At 42.9% G+C, this 22,466-nt stretch overlaps 1 protein-coding gene across 1 annotated transcript in view; it reads right to left on the bottom strand.

Moving 5' to 3' along the window:
• The window catches only part of cmn (calymmin), a 75,516-nt gene that overhangs the window by 45,334 nt on the left and 7,716 nt on the right, over positions 1-22,466 (bottom strand). Inside the window, exons 15-29 of the mRNA XM_031799921.1 lie at positions 21,581-21,634; positions 19,777-19,827; positions 19,591-19,641; positions 19,114-19,155; positions 18,947-18,988; positions 16,415-16,459; positions 16,211-16,318; positions 15,951-16,007; positions 14,572-15,429; positions 3,324-3,374; positions 3,153-3,218; positions 2,021-2,071; positions 1,709-1,777; positions 950-1,015; positions 780-818 (exon numbers count right to left, since the gene is read on the bottom strand). Of these exons, the coding sequence (XP_031655781.1) occupies positions 780-818; positions 950-1,015; positions 1,709-1,777; positions 2,021-2,071; positions 3,153-3,218; positions 3,324-3,374; positions 14,572-15,429; positions 15,951-16,007; positions 16,211-16,318; positions 16,415-16,459; positions 18,947-18,988; positions 19,114-19,155; positions 19,591-19,641; positions 19,777-19,827; positions 21,581-21,634 (1,650 nt within the window). The remainder of the gene's footprint in view (positions 1-779; positions 819-949; positions 1,016-1,708; positions 1,778-2,020; positions 2,072-3,152; positions 3,219-3,323; positions 3,375-14,571; positions 15,430-15,950; positions 16,008-16,210; positions 16,319-16,414; positions 16,460-18,946; positions 18,989-19,113; positions 19,156-19,590; positions 19,642-19,776; positions 19,828-21,580; positions 21,635-22,466) is intronic.

A 22,466-nucleotide genomic window follows, 5' to 3' on the forward strand; every position in this document is an offset into this window, starting at 1 on the left:
TAGATTAGGGCCTAATGAATTGATTTCAGTTGACTGATTTCTTAATATGAACTGTAGCTCAGTAAAATCTTTGAAATTGTTGCATGTTATATTTTTGTTCAGCATCATTTAGGCTTGCTTAAACAAAGGGTCTGAATACTTATGCAACGACTATACTTATCACATTTTTATTAATCAAACTTTTTTTCCCTTCCACTTTGACATGAGTATTTTGAGTTCATTGTTGACAACAAATGACATCAATTTTAATCCCACTTTGTAACACAAAAGTGTGAAGAAATACAAGGAGTATGAACACTTTTGCAAGGCACTGTGTACTTGATCACTCACTAGCAGAGTTTCCTTTAAAAATAAATCTATGCTTCAACTCCAAGTGTATTTAGAATTAATATACTAAATTACAATTAAAGCGTTTGAAATTTTAGTACAGTTTTAATGAGTGTACGTTTAATGATAGGGAACATATAGTATACTTTAAGACTGAAAAACAATGAATTTGAAGTACACTTTCAAGAAGTGTATTGAAGGTTGATAATTGTATATTTATAGTATACAAAAAAACAGAAAAAACAATTAATTTAAAGTAAACTTTAAAGTGTGTTGAAGTGTAATTATATTATATGTATAGTATACAAAAGATATACTAGAAGTACATCTCATATTTGAAGTATATTATTTTAATGTTTTGTATATTTAAGTATACTTGTAATATAATACAATGAATTGTTTTTCACTTGGGCATGCTCTCTTAGAATGTTGTGTGCTAGCTGGGTACTCACCACTATGTTGTTTGGGCTTCCCTGCGAAAGGATTTTCACCTGCACAACGACAATCCATCAAGGAATTTATATTAGGACATTTTAATAGCCTATATTGAACATGTTTTCTTCAGTACAAAAATGGAAATGGTTCACACTCACAATCATTGTACAGTTAGTATTGGCATTACCTGCTCCAGGTCCATATCCATAGCCAGCAGCAACAGGATTATAGCCTCCTGCAACAGCACCATCACCTATGGATCACAAGACAACATTTACGACACACTATAGAGAGAAAACACTGCCAGGTGTTAGAAAGGTTGCAAGGCTCATAACTTATTTAAAAACAAGGCGTTTATCTGGTTTGGGTGCATTAGCTCCCCCTCCATTTGGACGTACCCCAGCTCCATATCCTATAACAAATATATCACAAAGTGAATATCTTTTACTTAATATCTGAAACAGCTGAACTTAGTTACTGAGTGCAATAGAAAATGGTGCTTGAACCCTGGACAAGCATTTACATGAAATTGAGCAAAATCGGAGACTCATATGGAGATGAATTGTGGCCAATGACACTAGTAAAATGCATTTATTCGGTCAGGGCACACAGATTTACTTGAAATGAAGCCTCTAAAAAGACAATCCGTAAAGGCATTTCCAAAACAGAGCCACTGAGTGCATTGCACACAGTCGATAAATGGGTTAGAAACAAATACATTACACACACACACACACTTAGACATCTTTTATACATGAATTAAAATTGTGGGGTAATTTAAAATATAAAAGACAACTCCTGTACACTTTATTACCTTTGCACGTGTCAACATTTAGGTATGTGACCAAAGACTGAAACGTCAACAAATTATTTTGATAATGAATTCAACCCTGGGGGTTTTATTCCAAGAACCACATATAACTTCTTCAAAACAGTAGCAATTTACCATTTGGTTTAGCACCATAGCCATTGGGGACACCACCTCCATTTGGTACACCAGCTCCTGCACCATAACCTAATGACCGTTAACCAAAATCTTAGAGTGGAAGACCACATTAATGGCATGCACAAGAATGATGATGAACACTAAACTTACTATAAAAGTAAACTCCCACAAACCATTAAAATTGACAAAGACAACAGCTCAACAAAAAATATGAACCTTCATCCTAATTGCACTGGAAAACCTGATGCCACCATGAAATGGCAAACATTTTGTTTAGGCTTAAAACCACACAAGACAACAGAGTAGATTTACCATTGGGGTTGGCTCCACGTCCGTTCGGTGCACCGGCTCCGACACCGTAACCTATTCACCATTAACAGAAATCAAAGTGTGTAGAAGATCTCATTGATAGCATGCACAATCATGTAAAAATGTGTGCAAAACCCCCCACTAAAAACACTTATTATAAAACTCCTGCACACACACCATCATCTCTGCCAAAGCTCTTTTATAATGAATTCCGCATTGGGTATTATATCGCCAGCACCACATGCAGTGCACTCAGAAAGTATTCTGACCCCTTGACCTTTTCCACATTTTGTTATGTTACAGCCTACAAGCCGGCTGTCATGTGCCTTTTACGGAGGAGTGCTTCCCCCTGGCCACTCTACCATAAAGGCCTGATTGGTGGAGTGCCGCAGAGATGGTTGTCATTCTGGAAGGTTCTATCTCCACAGAGGAACTCTGGATCTCTGTCAGACTGACCATCGGGTTCTTGGTCACCTCCCTGACCAAGTCCCTTCCCCCTGAACTGCTCAGTTTGACCGGGCAGCCAGTTCTAGGAAGAGTCTTGGTGGTTTCAAACTTCTTCCATTTAAGAATGATGGAGGACACGGTGTTCTTGGGGACCTTCAATGCTGCAGATCTGTGCCTCGACACAATCCTGTCTCGGGCTCTACGGACAATTCCTTCAACCTCATGTCTTGGTTTTTGCTCTGACATGCACGGCCAACTGTGGGACCTTTATATAGACAGGTGTGTGCCTTTCCAAATCATGTCCAATCAATTGAATATACCACAAGTGAACACCAATCAAGTTGTAGAAAAATCATGGATGATCAATGGAAACGGGATGCACCAGAGTTTCGGGTCTGAATACTTCTGTAGATAAGGTATTGCTGTTTTTGCAAACATTTCTAACAACCTGTTTTCACTTTGTCATTATGGGGTATTGTGTGTAGCCTGATGAGGAAAACTATATAATCCATTTTAGAATAAGGCTGTAATGTAACAACATTTGGAAAAAGGGAAGGAGTTGAATACTTTCCGAATGCACTGTATACGAGTGACTGTTATGTTGTGGGCCTACATGGTAACATTAATCTTTAAATAATCTATAATAAATAGCTACTATGACTGCTTCAATTAACCAGTAACTATTTACCATTGGGTTTTGCACCATAGCCATTGGGGGCACCACCTCCGTTTACACCAGTTCCTCCTCCGTAACCTAATCATCATACACAGAAAGCTGAGTGTGTGGAAGACCTCATTGATGGCATGCACAAGAATGTATGATATTAGGCAAGAATGTATGATATTAGGGCAAATTTACCATTGGGTTTAGCACCCAAGCCAAAGGGGACACCAGCTCCTGGACCATAACCTTAAATAACATGGTGTGAAGTGAAATCAGGTACGAGTTAACTGTTCTACAACTGTGTAACTCCTATACATGTCGTATGTTATTATTGTGTTCAAGTTAGGTTCAGCACTATAAATGAACAATTCCTCCACCAGCACAGGTCAACCAAGTGGGACACATCGCAGGTGCTGAACGTGAACAATCTAGGGAAGAGGGGTCACAAGCAGCATGAGTCAAAGGTCATGAGAGTGAGACTCAACATTCACCGTACAATAGCAAAGACATTCCAGCAGTTGTTACCATGCCAGGACAAACAATATCCATGCAAAAACATTAACTGCACAAATAGGCAAAAACAGCATGCACTTTAAACCATTTAGGTTGAGGTGATTATGGCACATTGTTCAATAAATGCCATTCAGATCACCTGTGAATAACACATATTACTCTTGGTTTACCATTACTGGGTATTTTTACCCATTGTCCATTTGGCACTCCTGATGGTCCACAGTCTAGAATATCCATGTCAGAAAAATGCAATCTAAATAGAATGCCATGTATTCAAGTAAACAAATGAATAAAATGACAAAACCTAAAAATAATTATACTAATAGCACAATACAAATGCGGTGCTGGGGTAGCAAACTATTTCTACATTAGTTATACTTGTATTTATCTATGGGTGTATTTATACTGTATATTTGACTAGTAACTGATGTTTACCAGGTTTGGCTGGTTTAGCTCCCTGCCCATTGCCATTGGGGTTCCCAGCTCCTTCACCATCTACTAGGGGTCACAAAGGTATCAATAAAACAAGACTGGCAAGGCCGACCTCAACATTACATCCCTCAACTTACTCGCAAAGAAATATCAGGCTACACCACAGACTTATCAAGACAAATAACCGCCAGTAATCCAGTCATCATACTTAAAACGTTGATTGAAACTGATCTCTTAGCCTGGTTCCTCTCTAGGTTTCTTCCTAGGTTTTGGCCTTTCTAGGGAGTTTTTCCTAGTCACCGTGCTTCTACACCTGCATTGCTTGCTGTTTGGGGTTTTAGGCTGGGTTTCTGTACAGCACTTTGAGATATCAGCTGATGTACGAAGGGCTATATAAATACATTTGATTTTGATCTCAAACTAGGGAAACACAAAGAGATGTCTTGTAACAACCAATGACTTCATAGACAGACCACAGGCTTCACACTCAACATCAAACAAATACTTGAACCTACAATCTATATGGTATCATTTAGGTTATTCATGTCCAATAACATTGGATGCAGCAGTGCGCCAGCGGAAGTTCCAACAGACCAACACATGAGAAATGCAATAAGAAAAAACACATCATGACATTAATATACCTACATTTTCTTAAATTATTTTTGCGAAAAGCCAACAACACAAGAAAGCATGCAACAAAAACATAAAATGAATATGACAACCAACACACTAAAACAATTCCAAATAAATAATGTGACACACTCAAACAGACCTGACAGTGCCATAAATTATACCATATGCCAGCAACATGTGATGAACTTGTTGACAAGACAAAACAGAGGACTTGACATGTACATACACTACACATCACACAGGTGCGGGACAGGTGTAGACATATGCAAGGGCCAGTGTGACAAACATACACTGTGTTTATATGACAGCACTTACACATCCAAAGACACAAACAATATCAAGTGTTAGTTTACCAGGTGGACTCCCAACTTTAGATTCCAGCACCCCATGTTCCACGGCTGATTTTTCAGGTACAACTGCAGGCTCACTTTTAATGCTCACTTCTTCTGGTGCCACCCCTGGTGCACTTTTAGTCAGTGTTTCTCCAGGGTAGATGGGACCAGTGTTTTTAGCTGCCATCGTTTCAGGTACCAACGCAGGCACAGCCTTTGTAACCATGGGTCCAGTACTTTTAGGCACCTGAGTTTCAGGGTCTACGCCCCAATCACCTTTCCAAGGAGGTGTGCCCGACCCACCATTTTTTATTTTTTTGCCTAAAATTAAACATTCCCAGTGAAGTTTCCACATACGGCTCTTCTTTTTAGAACATCAATGTACAGACACATTTTGGTGGACACAAAAAACTATGACAGATAATCCCCTAGTGAACAACAACCATGGTGTGCAAAAAAATTGTGCATTGTAAACACTGAACACACAGGGTGGAAACCCAACATGAAATCCGTACCCCTATCTTGAAACTTTTCATACATTTCTCATTGACATCATGATCTATGCGAAGATCTGACTTGGTTGCATGGATCTCAAGTTAGGATTCAGCCCAAAATGTGTAAATACAGGCACTGTCAAAGCCTTCATTGTCTAAACTACAGCAAACACCACAAACTAAAGCAGACTGTTAAACACGGTAAAAAAAAACATGTAAACAGATTTAGACATACATTTTGTTTTGTTACAGCCTGAATTTAAAATATATTAAATTTATATTTTTTTTGTCAATGGCCTACACACAATACCCAATAATATCAATGTGGGACATTTTTCAAAATATTAAATTATAAAAAATGAGAAACTGAAATGTCTTGAGTCAGTAAGTATTCAACCCCTTTGTTATGGCAAGCCTAAATGAATTCAGGAGTAAACATGTGCTTAATAAGTCCCATAATAAGTTGCATGGATTCACACTGTGCACTATAATACTGTTTAACATCATTTTTGAATGACTACCTCATCTCTGTACCCCATACATATAATTATTATTAGCTTGTTTCCATCTATATAACATTGCAAAAATCAGGAACTTTGTCCAAAAATGTGGCAGAAAAATTAATCCATGCTTTTGTCACTTCTAGATTAGACTACTACAATGCTCTACTTTCCGGCTACCCGGATAAAGCACTAAATACACTTCAGTTAGTGCTAAACACGGCTGCTAGAATCTTGACTGGAACCAAAACATTTGATCACATTAATCCAGTGCTAGTCTCTCTACACTGGCATCATGTTAAGGCTAGGGCTGATTTCAAGCTTTTACTGCCAACCTACAAAGCATTACATGGGCTTGCTCTTACCTATCTTTCCGATTTGGTCCTGCCGTACATACCTTGTGACCGTATGCTGCGGTCACAAGACGCAGGCCTCCTTACTGTCCATAGAATTTCTAAGCAAACAGCTGGAGGCAGGGCTTTCTCCTATAGAGCTCAATTTTTTGAATGGTTTGCCTATCCATGTGAGAGATGCAGACTCGGTCTCGACCTTTAAGTCTTTATTGAAGATTCATCTCTTCAGTAGGTCCTATGATTGAATGTAGTCTGGCCCAGGAGTGTGAAGGTGAACGGAAAGGCACTGGAGCAACGAACCGCCCTTGATGTCTCTGCCTGGCCAGTTCCCCTCTCTCCACTGGGATCCTCTGCCTCAAACCCTATTACAGGGGATGAGTCACTGTCTTGCTGGTGCTCTTCCATGCCGTCCCTAGGAGGGGTGCGTCACTTGAGTGGGTTGAGTCACTGACATGATTTTCCTGTCCGGGTTGGCGCCCCCCCTTGGGTTTGTGCCGTGGGGGAGATCTTCGTGGGCTATACTCTGCCTTATCTCAGGATGGTAAGTTGGTGGTTGAAGATATCTAGTGGTGTGGGGGCTGTGCTTTGGCAAAGTGGGTGGGGTTATATCCTGCCTGTTTGGCCCTGTCCGGGGGTATTGTTGGACAGGGCCACTGTGTCTCCCGACCTCTCCTGTCTCAGCCTCCAGTATTTATGCTGCAATAGTTTGTGTCGGGGGGCTAGGGTCAGTCTGTTATATCTGGAGTATTTCTCGTGTCTTATCCGGTGTCCTGTGTGAATTTAAGTATGCTCCCTCTAATTCTCTATCACTTTCTTTCAGGACCTAAGCCCTAGGACCATGCCTCAGGACTACCTGGCATGATGACTCCTTGTTGTCCCCAGTCCACCTGGCCGTGCTGCTGCTCCAGTTTTAACTGTTCTGGGCAGTTCTGGGCAGGACTGGGCAGTTTCAGGATAAAAAAGAAGCCGAATGAAGCTAAGCACAGGCAAAATCCTAGAGGAAAACCAGGTTGTCTGCTTTCCACCAGACGCTGGGAGATTAATTCCCCTTTTCAGCAGGACAATAACGTAAAACACAAGGCGAAATCTACACTGGAATTGCTAATCAAGAAGACAGTGAATGTTCCTGAATGGCCGAATTACAGTCTGACTTACATCTGCTTGAAAATGTATGGCAATTTAAATGGCTGTGTAGCAATGATCAACAACCAACTTGACAGAGTTTGAATAATAAAAATAATACGGTGCAAATATTGTGCAAAGCTCTTAATAAAGACATACCCATAAAAACTCCGTTCTAATCGCTGCCAAAGTTGTTTCTAACATGCGGCACCCCACTGTCACGACTTCTACCGAAGGTAACTCCTCTCCCTGTTCGGGCGGCGCTCGGCGCTCGGCGTCGCCGGTCTACTAGCCGCTACCGATCCCTTTTTCTTTTTCTGGTTGTTTTGTCTGTGTTCCTTTTCACACCTGGTTTTCAATTGCTTTGATTTCTGTTGGTATATAGGGCACCTGTTACCTGCCGTAATTCGTGCAGGATTAGACTTGTGTGTATTGCGCTCGAGTGTATTTGATGTTTGTTGTTTTTTCGCTATTACGCACGTGTATGTAAAGTGTCGGAACTGTGTTTGTTCCTCCGTGTGTTTGCACGAGTATTCGAGAGCGTAGTTTTGGGATTTTTTTCTGTGCCGTTTGTATTGGTGGACTATATTATTAAAACACGCTTCTCAGACATCCCTGCTCTCCTGCGCCTGACTCCTACACCTCTCACCAAGACGCATGTTATCACAGAATCCTGCACCAATATAATTATGGAGTCAGCAGGAGCGGACGCACTTCCAGGGTCCGTGGAGGAGCGAGTTCAACACCACACGGCAGTGTTACACCGACTGGGGACCGCCATGGATCAGGTGATGGCGGCGATGGAGAGATGGGAGAGAGGTGGCCTTCCCACACCGTTATCAGCTACACCCCAACCAGCACCACTACCCTCTCCTTCATTGCCTGAGCACAGTGGAATTCGACTCGCCCTCCCGAGGGAGTATGATGGGACGGCGGCCGGGGCGGTATGGAACGATCCTGATTCGGCGAGGGACCACTACCCAGAGTTCACCCGCCGCTTTCGGGCCGTGTTTCACCCACCTGAGGGTCGAGCGGCGGGTGAACGGCTGTTCCATCTGAGGCAGGAGAGGAGGAGTGCTCAGGACTTTGCTCTAGAGTTCCGGACCTTGGCCGCTGGCGCGGGATGGAACGACAGGGCCTTGATCGATCACTATAGGTGTAGTTTGCGTGAGGACGTCCGTAGGGAGCTGGCCTGTAGAGACACTACCTTGTCCTTGGACCAATTGATCGACATGTCCATTCGGTTGGACAACTTGCTGGCGACCCGCGGACGTCCAGATCGGGCTCTGTCAGTTCCATCTCCCAGCTCCACCACTCCAACACCCATGGAGCTAGGAGGTGCTTCAGCAAGGGCGACCGGAGGAGGGGGCCTTTCCTGTGCCAGCTGTGGTCGCAGAGGGCACACTGCTGACCGGTGCTGGGGGGGTCCCCCCGGGAGTCGAGACGCCAGGCCGAGCACTGCCCGGACACCTCAGGTGAGTCGGCACCAGGCTCACCCAGAGCCCCCTGTTGGTCACATGTATGTATGGATTGTTTTTCCTGAATTTTCTGCTCTGTCCCGGCATAAGGCGCTAGTAGATTCAGGCGCGGCGGGGAATTTTATTGACCGCGGTTTAGCGAACAGGTTAGGGATTCCCCTTGTTCAGCTGGACAAACCCTTCCCAGTGCACGCCTTAGATAGCCGACCATTAGGGTCAGGGCTAGTCAGGGAGGCCACGGCTCCACTGGGTATGGTTACGCAGGAGGGTCATGAGGAGAGAATTAGGCTCTTCCTCATTGATTCTCCTGCGTTTCCAGTGGTGTTGGGGATCCCCTGGTTGGCCCGTCACAACCCCAGGATTTCGTGGCAACAGAGGGCTCTACAGGGGTGGTCGGAGGAGTGCTCAGGCAGGTGTGTAGGAGTTTCCATCGGTGCTACAACGGTGGAGAGTCCAGACCAAGTCTCCACCGTGCACATTCCCCCTAAGAATATGCCGATTTGGCTATCGCCTTCTGTAAAAAGAAGGCGTCCCAATTACCACCTCATCGACGAGGGGATTGTGCGATAAATCTCCTGGTAGGCGCTGCACTTCCCAGGAGTCACGTGTATCCCCTGTCACAGGAGGAGACGGTGGCTATGGAGACATACATATCGGAATCTCTGGGGCAGGGGTTCATTCAGCCCTCCATCTCACCTGCCTCCTCGAGTTTCTTTTTTGTGAAGAAGAAGGAGGGTGGTCTGCGTCCGTGCATTGACTATAGAGGTCTAAATTCCATCACGGTGGGGTATAGTTACCCGCTACCTCTCATTGCCACGGCGATTGAGTCATTTCACGGAGCACGGTTTTTCACAAAACTGGATCTCAGGAGTGCATATAACTTGGTGCGTATCCGGAAGGGAGATGAGTGGAAGACAGCGTTTAGTACCACATCCGGCCATTATGAGTACCTCGTCATGCCGTACGGGTTGAAGAATGCTCCAGCAGTCTTCCAATCTTTTGTGGATGAGATTCTCAGGGATCTGCACGGTCAGGGTGTGGTGGTTTACATCGATGATATTCTGGTCTATTCCGCTACACGGGCCGCGCATGTGTCTCTGGTGCGCAGGGTACTTGGGTGACTGTTGGAGCATGACCTGTACGTCAAGGCTGAGAAATGCTCGTTCTTCCAACAGGCCGTCTCCTTCCTTGGATATCGCATTTCCACATCGGGGTTGGTGATGGAGGATGACCGCATTGCAGCCGTGAGTAATTGGCCGACTCCAACCACGGTAAAGGAGGTGCAGCGGTTCTTAGGGTTTGCCAACTACTACCGGAGGTTTATCCGGGGTTTTGGGCAGGTGGCAGCGCCCATTACGTCACTGCTGAAGGGGGGGCCGACGCGTCTGGGGTGGTCGGCTGAGGCGGACAGGGCTTTTGGTCGCCTGAAGGCTCTTTTTACCTCTGCTCCCGTGCTAGCGCATCCGGACCCCTCTTTGGCATTTATAGTGGAGGTGGACGCATCCGAGGCTGGGGTTGGAGCCGTGCTCTCCCAGCGCTCGGGTGCGCCACCGAAGCTCCGCCCCTGTGCTTTCTTTTCTCGGAAGCTCAGCCCGGCGGAGCGAAACTATGACGTGGGGGATCGGGAGCTGCTAGCTGTTGTCAGAGCCCTGAAGGTGTGGAGACATTGGCTTGAGGGGGCCCAGCACCCTTTCCTCATCTGGACTGACCACCGTAATCTAGAGTACATTCGGGCAGCGAGGAGACTGAACCCTCGTCAGGCAAGGTGGGCCATGTTTTTCACCCGATTTAGGTTTACCATCTCCTATAGACCAGGCTCCCAGAACACTAAGGCAGACGCACTGTCCCGACTATATGATACAGAGGAGCGGGCCATTGACCCTGCGCCCATCCTCCCGGCTTCTTGTCTAGTGGCACCTGTAAGGTGGGAGGTGGACGCAGACATTGAGCGAGCATCGCGTGTTGAGCCCACTCCTCCACAGTGTCCAGCGGGACGGGTGTATGTTCCGCTGGAGGTTAGAGACAGGTTAATTTGGTGGGCTCACACATCCCCCTCCTCTGGTCACCCGGGGATTGGGAGGACGGTGCGATGTCTTAGTGGGAAGTACTGGTGGCCCACTTTAGCCAAGGACGTGAGGGTTTATGTGTCCTCCTGCTCAGTGTGCGCTCAGTGCAAGGCTCCTAGGCACCTGCCCAGAGGGAAGTTACAACCCCTTCCCGTTCCACAGCGGCCTTGGTCACACCTGTCGGTTGACTTCTTGACCGATCTGCCACCGTCACAGGGCAACACCACGATCCTGGTCGTTGTGGATCGGTTTTCTAAGTCCTGTCGTCTCCTCCCTTTGCCCGGTCTCCCTACGGCCCTACAGACGGCGGAGGCCCTGTTTACTCACGTCTTCCGGCACTACGGGGTGCCTGAGGATATTGTTTCTGATCGGGGTCCCCAGTTCACGTCCAGGGTGTGGAAGGCGTTCATGGAACGTTTGGGGGTCTCGGTCAGCCTGACCTCTGGGTTTCACCCCGAGAGTAATGGGCAGGTGGAAAGAGTGAACCAGGATGTGGGTAGGTTTCTGCGGTCGTATTGCCAGGACCGGCCAGGGGAGTGGGCGAAGTACATCCCCTGGGCGGAGATGGCCCAGAACTCACTCCCCCACTCCTCTACGAACCTGTCGCCCTTCCAATGTGTGTTGGGCTATCAGCCGGTCCTGGTACCATGGCATCAGAGCCAGACCGAGGCTCCTGCGGTGGACGATTGGGTGAAACGCTCAAGGGAAACCTGGGAGGCCGCCCACGGGTACCTTAAACGGGCCGAAGGGCGGCAGAAGGCCAGTGCCGACCGCCATCGCAGCGAGGCCCCGGTGTACACACCGGGGGACCGGGTCTGGCTCTCGACCCGAAACCGGCCCCTCCACCTGCCCTGCCGGAAGCTGGGTCCGCGGTTTGTGGGGCCATTCAAAGTCCTGAGGAGAATAAACGAGGTGTGTTATAGGTTACAGCTCCCCCCGTATTACCGTATTAACCCCTCGTTTCATGTGTCTCTCCTCAGGCCGGTGGTGGCCTGTGTTCCTTTTCACACCTGGTTTTCAATTGCTTTGATTTCTGTTGGTATATAGGGCACCTGTTACCTGCCGTAATTCGTGCAGGATTAGACTTGTGTGTATTGCGCTCGAGTGTATTTGATGTTTGTTGTTTTTTCGCTATTACGCACGTGTATGTAAAGTGTCGGAACTGTGTTTGTTCCTCCGTGTGTTTGCACGAGTATTCGAGAGCGTAGTTTTGGGATTTTTTTCTGTGCCGTTTGTATTGGTGGACTATATTATTAAAACACGCTTCTCAGACATCCCTGCTCTCCTGCGCCTGACTCCTACACCTCTCACCAAGACGCATGTTATCACACCCACAAGCTGTGCCGCAGTATGCCGCAACTTTTAACTCAGGGGTGTGAATACTTAAGTAAATTAGATCATTCTGTATTTATTTTCAATAAATGTGCAAACATTTCTAAAGCCATGTTTTCATGATGGTGTAGTTAATTCAGGCTGTAACACAACAAAATGTGGAATAAGTCCAGGGTTAAGAATACTTCCCGAAGACACTGTAAAACGGGGGAGGCATTTCATAAGAAAAACAGCAGATCTTAGAATAAGAAAGGTGAATACAGTAATCCATTGAATGATACTTAAATAACTCAATATAGACTGACATGTTCAAACAGGGCCAATTTCTAGACTAGCAAATTAGAAACAAGTGATGCAGATTGACCATACATGTAGTATAACACGGCACATGTTAAGAACGCATTAAAACCTGAGTACCATAGTAGTAGACTATTATCCGATCATGGGGAAAGGGGTGTAAAAAAAACTTCAGACTAGAGGGCTTGACTGTTGTCGGGGTACCTGTCCACAGGATATTGCTGACCCGTCAGTGCTTTCTAAAAAGAGAAGGACCATAGATATCTAGTCCCTAGTACAGAGAATTATTACTGGCTAGACCTTTGCTGATAGAAGATTATATTTGGGAATCTACAATGTGTCAGCTTTTTCACCCATATATAATGCTACTTACAGTATACCAGATTTGAGTGGTGAAGCTACTCACTAGCTATGGAAATGACCAGTAACGCAATGGATTATCCTCCCATGACCCGCCCGTTATGGTTTGGGATGTTCAATCCAAGGGAGATCATTTTTCAACCAACCTGAACTTGGCGATACTTCCTTAATTCTCAACTTGGAAGGCACATTTGTGCTTTCGAAAAAATGGTGGCATACATTATACAGTGGGGTCTGAAATGATTGAAACTCTTGATTTAAAGATTAGAAAAAAATGACTGAATAAAATAACACATTAAAATACTGAGCTATATTGTATACTAATACAATTGCTCAGAGAAAAGGGAGAGGTAAAAATGATTGACACCCCTGTTCTCAATAGCTCAACTGCGAGGATAATGGCACGGAGCCTTTTTCTAGAACGTTTTATGACTTGGGGAACACATTAGGGGGGGGTTCTTAGGCCATTTCACCATACAGAATACTTCCATATCCTTGATATATTTCATCTGCGCTTATGGACTGCCCTCTTCAATTCAATGGGTTTTAAGGTCAATGGCATCATGAACTTTACCCAGTACCAGGATATTTTAACCAAAAACCTGGTTGCCTCTGCCAGGAGACTGAAACGTGGCTGCAAGTGGATCTTCCAGCAAGGCAACACCCCCAAGCACACATCAAAATCAACAAAGAAATGGTTAATTGGCCACAAAATCTACATTTTGCAATGGCCCATCTCAGTCTCCAGACTTGAAATCCTGTGGTTTGAATTGAAGAGTGTAGTTCATAAGCGCAGGCGAAGGATATCAAGGATCTGGAAGGACTCTGTATGGAGGAATGGTCATTATCCTTCAATAACTTTCAATACCACAATTCTCGCCAGATGTACTCTTGCTTCGGCACACACCAGTAAATTAGAAAAAAGACCCCTTTTAAAGTATGCAAATATAGTTCTTTGAATGATATTCAAAGTTATTGAAAACAGGGGTGTCAGGGGGTGCCCCTATATTTTGTATGAGTACACAATGAGCAATTGTGTGAGTATACAATAATATAGTTTCCCTATTTATTTGCATACAATATCGCTCAGTATTTGAGTAAGTTTTGCTAATCTTTATCAAGGGTGTCAATAATTGCGAACCCCACTGTCCATTGTTGAATTACTTCATGGCACAAACATTTATTTTATTTAACAGAGCATTTCCTAAATTCCAAAATGCACCTGCAACTAGCCATAGGAATTCAGAAGACAACGGTTCCTTCCAAGTCGAGAAGGAAGAATCGCCAAGTAAAGGTTGGTTTAAAAATATTCCCCCATGGATTGAACATCCCAAACCATTATCCTGTTTATGTGAGGATATTCCATTTCAATACAGGTTATTTCCATAGCTTGCTACTCACATGCTATAAGAAAATCTGATGCTTTTACACCCCTTTCCCAGTGTGATACAAATTCTAACTAGATACGAAGCATGCTATTAACATGGCACACCACTTCATGGACATGCAGAGAATAGTAGAGTTTTACCGATGTCTGGTACTTTGAGACTCTTTCCTTGAGGCACGGCTGGTGCCACTGGCTTTGGACTTCTTGCCTGTGAGGCTGGCTCTGGTGCTAGTTTAGGGTACGTCTTTCCTTGTGGAACCACAGGTGCTGGCATAGGGTACGGCTTCCATTGTGAAACGACAGGTGCTGGCTCAGGGTACGGCTTCCATTGTGAAACGACAGGTGCTGGCTCAGGGTACGGCTTCCATTGTGAAACGACAGGTGCTGGCTCAGGGTACGGCTTCCCTTGTGAAACGACAGGTGCTGGCTCATGGTACGGCATCCCTTGTGGAACTGGCGCTGGCTTCGGACTCTTTGCCTGTGGTACTACAGCTGCTGGCTTTGGGGCTGGCTTCGGGTATGTCTTCCCTTGTGGAACTGGTGCTGCCTCTGGTGCTTTGTTAGGGCACGGCTTTCCTTGGGGAACGACAGGTGCTAACTTTGGTGCTGGCTTAGCGTATGTCTTCCCTTGTGGAACCATTGCTGGCTCTAGTGCGGGCTTAGAGTATGTCTTTCCTTGTGGAACCGGTGCTGGCTGTGGCGCTGTCTTTGGACTCTTTGCCTGTGGTACTATAGGTACTGGCTTAGTGAAAAGCTTCCCTTGTGGAACTGGTGCTGGCTTAGGGTATGTCTTCCCTTGTGGAAAGATTAGAGCTACACCCTTTGTTGGCACAGGTACTACAAGTCCTGGCTCAGGTGCTGGTGCAAGGCTTAGTGCTTCAGGAGTAAGAACTTCACCTTTGGGGCCCTTTCCATTCGGTGCACCAACACCTTTAGTACCTTGACCATTTGACATGCTGTATCCATTTGGCATGCCGTATCCATTTGGCATGCCGTAACCTGGGAACCAAAACACAGTAACTTTGTACCAACTAAAAGATAACTAATCAGTGAAAAAGTGCAACAGTGAAACATGCAGTATGACAGTATCTTGACATGATCATTTAGGAGATAAAAACAAACAAGGGACGCCTTACCGATTAACACAAACCACGACAGACATACAGCACATGCATAAGTAGAATAGGAAGACATGCTTGAAGTCTGAAATGCAATACTGCTCAATTATTGCTTATAAAATAAAACACATGCACCATAATACCTTAGTACAGTTACTCTGAGACAAACTGTACAGTACAGACCGATTGACACAAATTACAACATGCAAGAAGAACATGAAAACATGCTTTAAACACCATACTACTAGTTTCCCCCATATTAGATCAGAAGACACATATTGTAGGACATGCTGAGACAAACCACATACAAGATAAACTCAACCATACAGAACAAAAATGGACTCATCAAACTGGTTAAGACAGAAAAGCTGAGGCCACAATCAGACAACATGGAGCATTTACCAGTATTGACTACTTTAGCCAAATGTCCATTGGGTACACCAGCAGGAACCCCATACCCTAGGAACCACAAGAGTTAAAAATACTGGTTCACAAATCAAGTGCGCATTTACAATATTCATTGCTTACAAGTTAAGATCAAAGTGGCAATTGATAGACATCGGATAGAGTGAGCAGATGTTTTAAATAATACAAATGTTCAAACATACAGTGCATAGGGGCGCAGATGTACACAATCTCAGCTTTTGACAGTGAATGCTTACCACCATTTGGTGCTTTAGCTCCTCCATTTGACGCTTCAGTTCCTCCAATGGGTGCACCTGCTCCAACACCTTTAGTATTTTGAGGTTGAGGTGATCCATTTCCATAACCTACAACATATCCCAGTAACATATCAATTTGCCACAGCACAATCAAGAAGAGACATGTATTACCTGGGATGGAATCTACTTCCAGGGTAGACTCACCATTAGCTCCTTGTCCATTGGACACACCAGCTCCAGCACCATAACCTGGAAATAACAACAACAAACAATTACGATTTAGACCTACTGAAAATTCCTAATCGACCTACTGCAAAATCACCATAATAGTTTTAGTGTAGACACTTCCTATTCAACAGATCAGATAGTGCCTTCAGAAAGTATTCACAACCATTTACATTATTACACATTTTTACACAACCGGGAATTTAAACAGATTACATTTAGATTCTTGTCACTGGCCTACACACAACACCCCATAATGTTAAAGCATTTTTATTTTATTCTTTACAAATTAATTCAAATTAAAAGCTGAAAAGTGTGTAACCCAACATGTTCCGCTCAGGGATTTCACCATGAGGCCAATGGTGATTTTAAAACAGTTACAGAGTTTAATGGCTGTGATAGGAAAAAACTGAGGATGGATCAACAACATTGTAGTTACTCCACAATATTAACCTAATTGACAGAGTGAAGAGAAGGAAGACTGTACAGATAAAAAAAGAAAATCTAAAACATGCATCCTGTTTGCAACAAAGCACTAAAGAAATACTGCAAAAAATGTGGCACAAAAATTCACTTTTTGTCCTAATGTGTTGTAATTTGGGGCAAATCTAATTACAACACATTATGGAGTACCACTCTCCACATTTTCAAGCATAGTGGTGGCTGCATCATGTTATGGCTATGCTTGTAATCGTTAAGGACTGGGCAGTGTCAGGATAAAAAGAATAAGCTAAATGGAGCTAAGCACAGGCAAAATCCTAGAGGAAAACCAGGTTAAGTCTGCTTTCCACCAGACACTGGGAGATGAATTCACCTTTCAGCAGGACAATAACCTAAAACACAAAGCCAAATCGACACTGGAATTGCTTATCAAGAAGACAGTGAATGTTCCTGAGTGGCCGAGATACAATCGGACTTAAATCTGCTTGAAAATCTATGGCAAGACTTAAATGGTTATCTAGCAATGATCAACAACCAATTTCACAGAGCTGGAAGAATTTTTTAAATAATTGTTGCACAATCTGGGTGTGGAAAGCTCTGAGACTGAACCAGAAAGACTCACAGCTGTAATCGCTGCCAAAGGTGCTTCTACAAAGTATTGATTCAGGGGTGTGAATACTTAGGTAAATTAGATATATCTGTATTTCTTTTTATTTTATTTTTATTTAAATGGGGTATTTATGTGTAGAAATTTTTTATATTGGATACACTTTTCAGGAATTTACCATTAGGTTTAGCTCCATATCTCTTGGGTACACCAGCTCCTGCACCATAACCTTGAGATCAAATATAGCATTAATATGTCAACAGTTTAGAGGCGACTCCGGGATGCTGGCTTTCTAGGCAGAGTTCCTCTATCCAATTTCTGTGTTATTTTGTCCATCTTAATCTTTTCTTTTATTGGCCAGTCTGAGATATGGCTCAAGGCCAGCATCCCGGAGTCGCATCTTCACTATTGACGTTGAGACTGGTGTTTTGTGGGTACTATTTAATGAAGCTGCCAGTTGAGGACTTGTAAGGCGTCTGTTTCTCAAACTAGACACTCTAATGTACGTGTCCTCTTGCTCAGTTGTGCACCGGGGCCTCCCACTCTTTCTATTCTGGTTAAGCCAGCTTGCGCTGTTCTGTAAAGGGAGTATTACACAGCGTTGTACAAGATCTTCAGTTTCTTGGCAATTTCCCGCATGGAATAGCCTTAATTTCTCAGAACAAGAATAAACTGACGAGTTTAAGAAGAAAGTTCTTCGATTCTGTTCATTTTAAGCCTATAATCAAACCCACAAATGCTGATGCTCCAGATACTCAACTAGTCTGAAGGTGGCCAGTTTTATTGCTTCTTTAATCAGGACAACAGTTTTCAGCTGTGCTAACATAATCACAAAGGGCTTTTCTAATGATCAATTAGCCTTTTAAAATGATAAACTTGGATTAGCTAACAAAACGTGCCATTGGAACACAGGAGTGTTGGTGGCTGATAATGGCCTCTGTTAGCATATGTAGATATTCCATAAAGAAAATTGTTTATAAAATCAGCCGTTTCCAGCTACAATAGTCATTTTCAACATTAACAATGTGTACACTGTATTTCTGATCAATTTGATGTCATTTTCATGGACAATTTGTATTTTTTTTATTTGAAAAACAAGGTCATTTCAAAGTAACCCCAAACTTTTGAACAGAAGTGTATATAATAATATATAATATATGCCACTAAGCAGGCACTTTTATCCAAAGCGATTTACAGTAATGTGTGCATATATTTTCTTATGGTTGGCTCAAGATTGTTCCATCTAAAACTCTGTGAAATATCTTTTCAATAACCAAAAATATGATGTACAAAACAGAAAGTAAAAATAAATAAAAAAACTTACCGGAAAGGGAAGCATAGAAGTATCGCTCATAAAAAGGATCTACCACTTGCATTAAATGAGCATGACAGGTCTATAACTCGCATTTCTATCTGAAATCAGTTGGGTCGTACACGGGTTGGGACGTGTTGTTGATATTTACCTGGTTTGGGTGCCTTTGCCCCACCATTGGGATATCCATACCCTAGGCATCAGAAACAGACAAATGCTTATGTTTTTAGACGGTCATTACAACTGGTTTGATATCAAATGACCATAACTATAGAACAAAAAAGGAATTAATACAACTGAGTAACTTTGCAGTCTTACCACTGGGTCTGGGACCATATCCATTGGGTACACCACCATAACCTGAAGTTATCCCCACAGGAAGAATAAATTCTAAACTTTTTACTTAAAGATGATTGTGACAGATTTCAAACAAAATTGGGTCCTTGAATGACATGGTTCAACAACAACAAATCATAAGATTTAGGAAACTCCGCAAACAAAATTCTAGGGGGGATTTACTATTGGGTTTGGAGACTTATATTACATATTTGAATAATCTAATGTTGAATGAAACAATCAAGGTCTTTTTTGTAAATGCTTTATGGTGTCTGATGGAGTATATTTACAATGTTGTTAATATTAAGATTTGTATTTATTTATTTATTGTGATTGTCCCGTCTTTCAATAATCCCTGGACTACATGCAGTTATAAAACCAGTTCTCATAGTGAACAGTCTCAATAGAAATGTCACTTAATAGCTGTGATTGTAGCACCAATGTAGGGGTTTACATTACCATTGGGTTTAGCTCCTTGTCCATTGGGTACACCAGCTCCAGCACTATAACCTAGAAACCAGACAAATGTTAACTCAAACCAAACGGTTGTTGTGTCACGTGACCTCTGAAAACACAATACTGATATAATATGCTAAAACACTAACGATCAATTGACAAACACAGAGTTGTTTTGGTTGGACTTACCATTGGGTTTGGCACCTTGTCCATTTGGCACATCAGCTCCAGCACCATAGCCTATAAATAACACAGTTGTCACAACAAAAACAACTAGAAAAGGACATTTCCTAAAAAAAAAATGTGTGTGCTTGCATTGTTGTGAAATAGTAGTAGTGGTAGTGACTCCAGTAGTAATGTTAGTATTTAGCAATGGTAGTAATAGGGCTGTTATAGGCTTATGGGTTAGTTGTGTGGTGAGCTGTCGTGTGGAGTTATTATAGTGAGTTAGTATAGTAGGCTAGAGGGAGTACTATGGGTGTGTTTGTAAATTCACTCTGGAGTGTCAGAGTGTGCTCAGAGTGCGCTCTGGGCATTCATAAATTCAGAGCGTTGTCAGATTGTCTGTAAATTCAGAGCGTTCCGCTCTCAGAGCATTTAGAGCGCACACTGGACACTCTGGCCGAGGAGTAGGATTGTTGATTTTTCAACATTTTGAAAGTTCTGTAGCAGTGATCTCAGTTTAGAACGTTGAAGCCTGCATTCTGCCATTGAAGTGGGAATACAACAAGCTTTATAGATGATAAATTATGAATGGTAGCATAAAGATGTGTTAAAGCAATCTAAGTTGGGTCAGTCTGCATATCTCAACGTTGGTTCGGTGTTTGTAGCTTAAACGGATCAAGAGCAGTGGCGAATTCAAAATGTGCCTTTCTGTAGACCATGGATGCACATTTAAAATAGTGCAAATTTAAAATAGTTCTAGTACAAAAAGTACAAATAGTATCAACAATCTTTAGACAAGCAGTTGAATCAGTCAGCACGTCAGCATTGGTTTGGTGTGTTTGTAACATAAATGGTTCAAGAAAGGTGTCGGATCCAATTTGACCATTGAAGTCTACAGAGCATTTATTGAAAATATAAAATGGTTCGGGTTAAAAGTACAAATAGTATCAACAATCTTTTTTTTATTTTTACAAGCAATCTAAGTTCAGTCAATCTGTACATGTCAATGTTCGGTGTTTGTAACTTTAACGGTTCAAGAGCAGTGCGGAAATGCAAAATGTGCCAATGGAGCTTTTATGTAAATGTAGAAATATATTCAAAACGCTTTTTAAAACCAATGTTAGTTGAGTTAGTCTACACATTTCAACGTTAGTGTGGTGTTTGTAGAATAAACGGTTGAGAAGTGGCGAATCCAAATACTTCCCATTAAAGCCTATAGACCTTTTATGCAAATGTAAAATGGTTATAGTTCAAATTATAAATAGTAACAAAAAGCTGTATATAAGCAATCTAGGTTTAGTCAGTCTGCACATTTCAACATTGGTTTGATGTTGATAGCTTAAACAGTTCAATAGTAGATGTGTCTCCATTTTTGTATTTTTTTGTTGTTTACCATTCAAGTCTATGGCCATTGAAATGCATTGGGATTTCTGCAAATATGGTTGTAGTGTGAAAAGTATAATTAGTATCAAGAAGTTTATTTCTAGCAACCTGAAGATAATCAGCTTGTACATTTTATAGTTGTTTTGGTATTAGTAGCTTTGATGGTTTTGGTGCTACAGGTAGCAGCGGAAGGTGAAAAATAAATGTCAGATTTCAGCTGTTCTTGCTTTCAGCAAGCACATCTAATTATAATATACTGCTAATTCAACATGAATCATCTAGAATGAACAGAAACAGAGCCAAGGAGGTTTACCATTGGCTTAGCACCATTTCCATTGGGCACAGCAGCATCATGTTTCCCTGACTGAACCTCCAAGCATAAGATAATCCTAAAATACTTGGTTTAACACAAAATTAGCATACCAAGAAAAAAAGGGAGATTTACCTTTGTTTTTTTTAGCACCATTTCCATTTGGCACAGCTGCAGGAGCACCATAACCTAGACATCAGACAGATTCAAACCAATGTTCATGGTTGTACCACTTAGGCCAGGGGTTCTCAAAGTGCCCTCAGAACAGCCCACAGGGATGCTGGCCCACTCCAATGCGTCCCACAATTGTGTCAAGTTGGCTGGATGTCCTTTGGGTGGTGGACCATTTTTTTTATACACACAGGAAACTGTTGAGCGTGAAAACCCAGCAGCGTTGCAGTTCTTGACACATGGCACCTACTACCATACCACGTTCAAAGGCACTTAAGCCTTTGGTTTTGCCCATCCACCCTGTGAATGGCAGACACATATAATCCATGTCTCAATTGTCTCAAGGCTTAAAAACATGTCTTTAAACCCATCTCCACCCCTTCATCTACATTGATTGAAGTGGAATTAACAAGGGACATCAATAAGGGATCATAGCTTTCACCTGGTTTCACCTGGTCAGTCTATGTCATGGAAAGAGCAGGTGTCCTTAATGTTTTACACTAAGAACATATTAAACTCATTTTGGCACAGGGGTCCTTGGAATACATTTAGAAGGTGTAATACAATGTAATATTATTAATCTACTATTTATGTTCTTAACCTGGGGCAACATGGGTCTGGGAGGCTCACAGGGATATTGGCATCCACAGTACTCCACCAATTGTAACTTTAACTCAACACTTCTTGTACTCACCAAAAACATACATAAATGCACTGTAATTTAAGCTTTAAAAAGGCAAAGTTCTCTCTCTACAGAAATGATCCCTGTATGATGCATAGTTTTGATGTCTCCACTATTATTCTAAAATGTAGAAAATAGTAAAAATAAAGAAAAACCCTGGAATGAGTA

Source organism: Oncorhynchus kisutch, linkage group LG20 (genome assembly GCF_002021735.2).
Source record: "Oncorhynchus kisutch isolate 150728-3 linkage group LG20, Okis_V2, whole genome shotgun sequence".
NCBI classification, from domain to species: domain Eukaryota; kingdom Metazoa; phylum Chordata; class Actinopteri; order Salmoniformes; family Salmonidae; genus Oncorhynchus; species Oncorhynchus kisutch.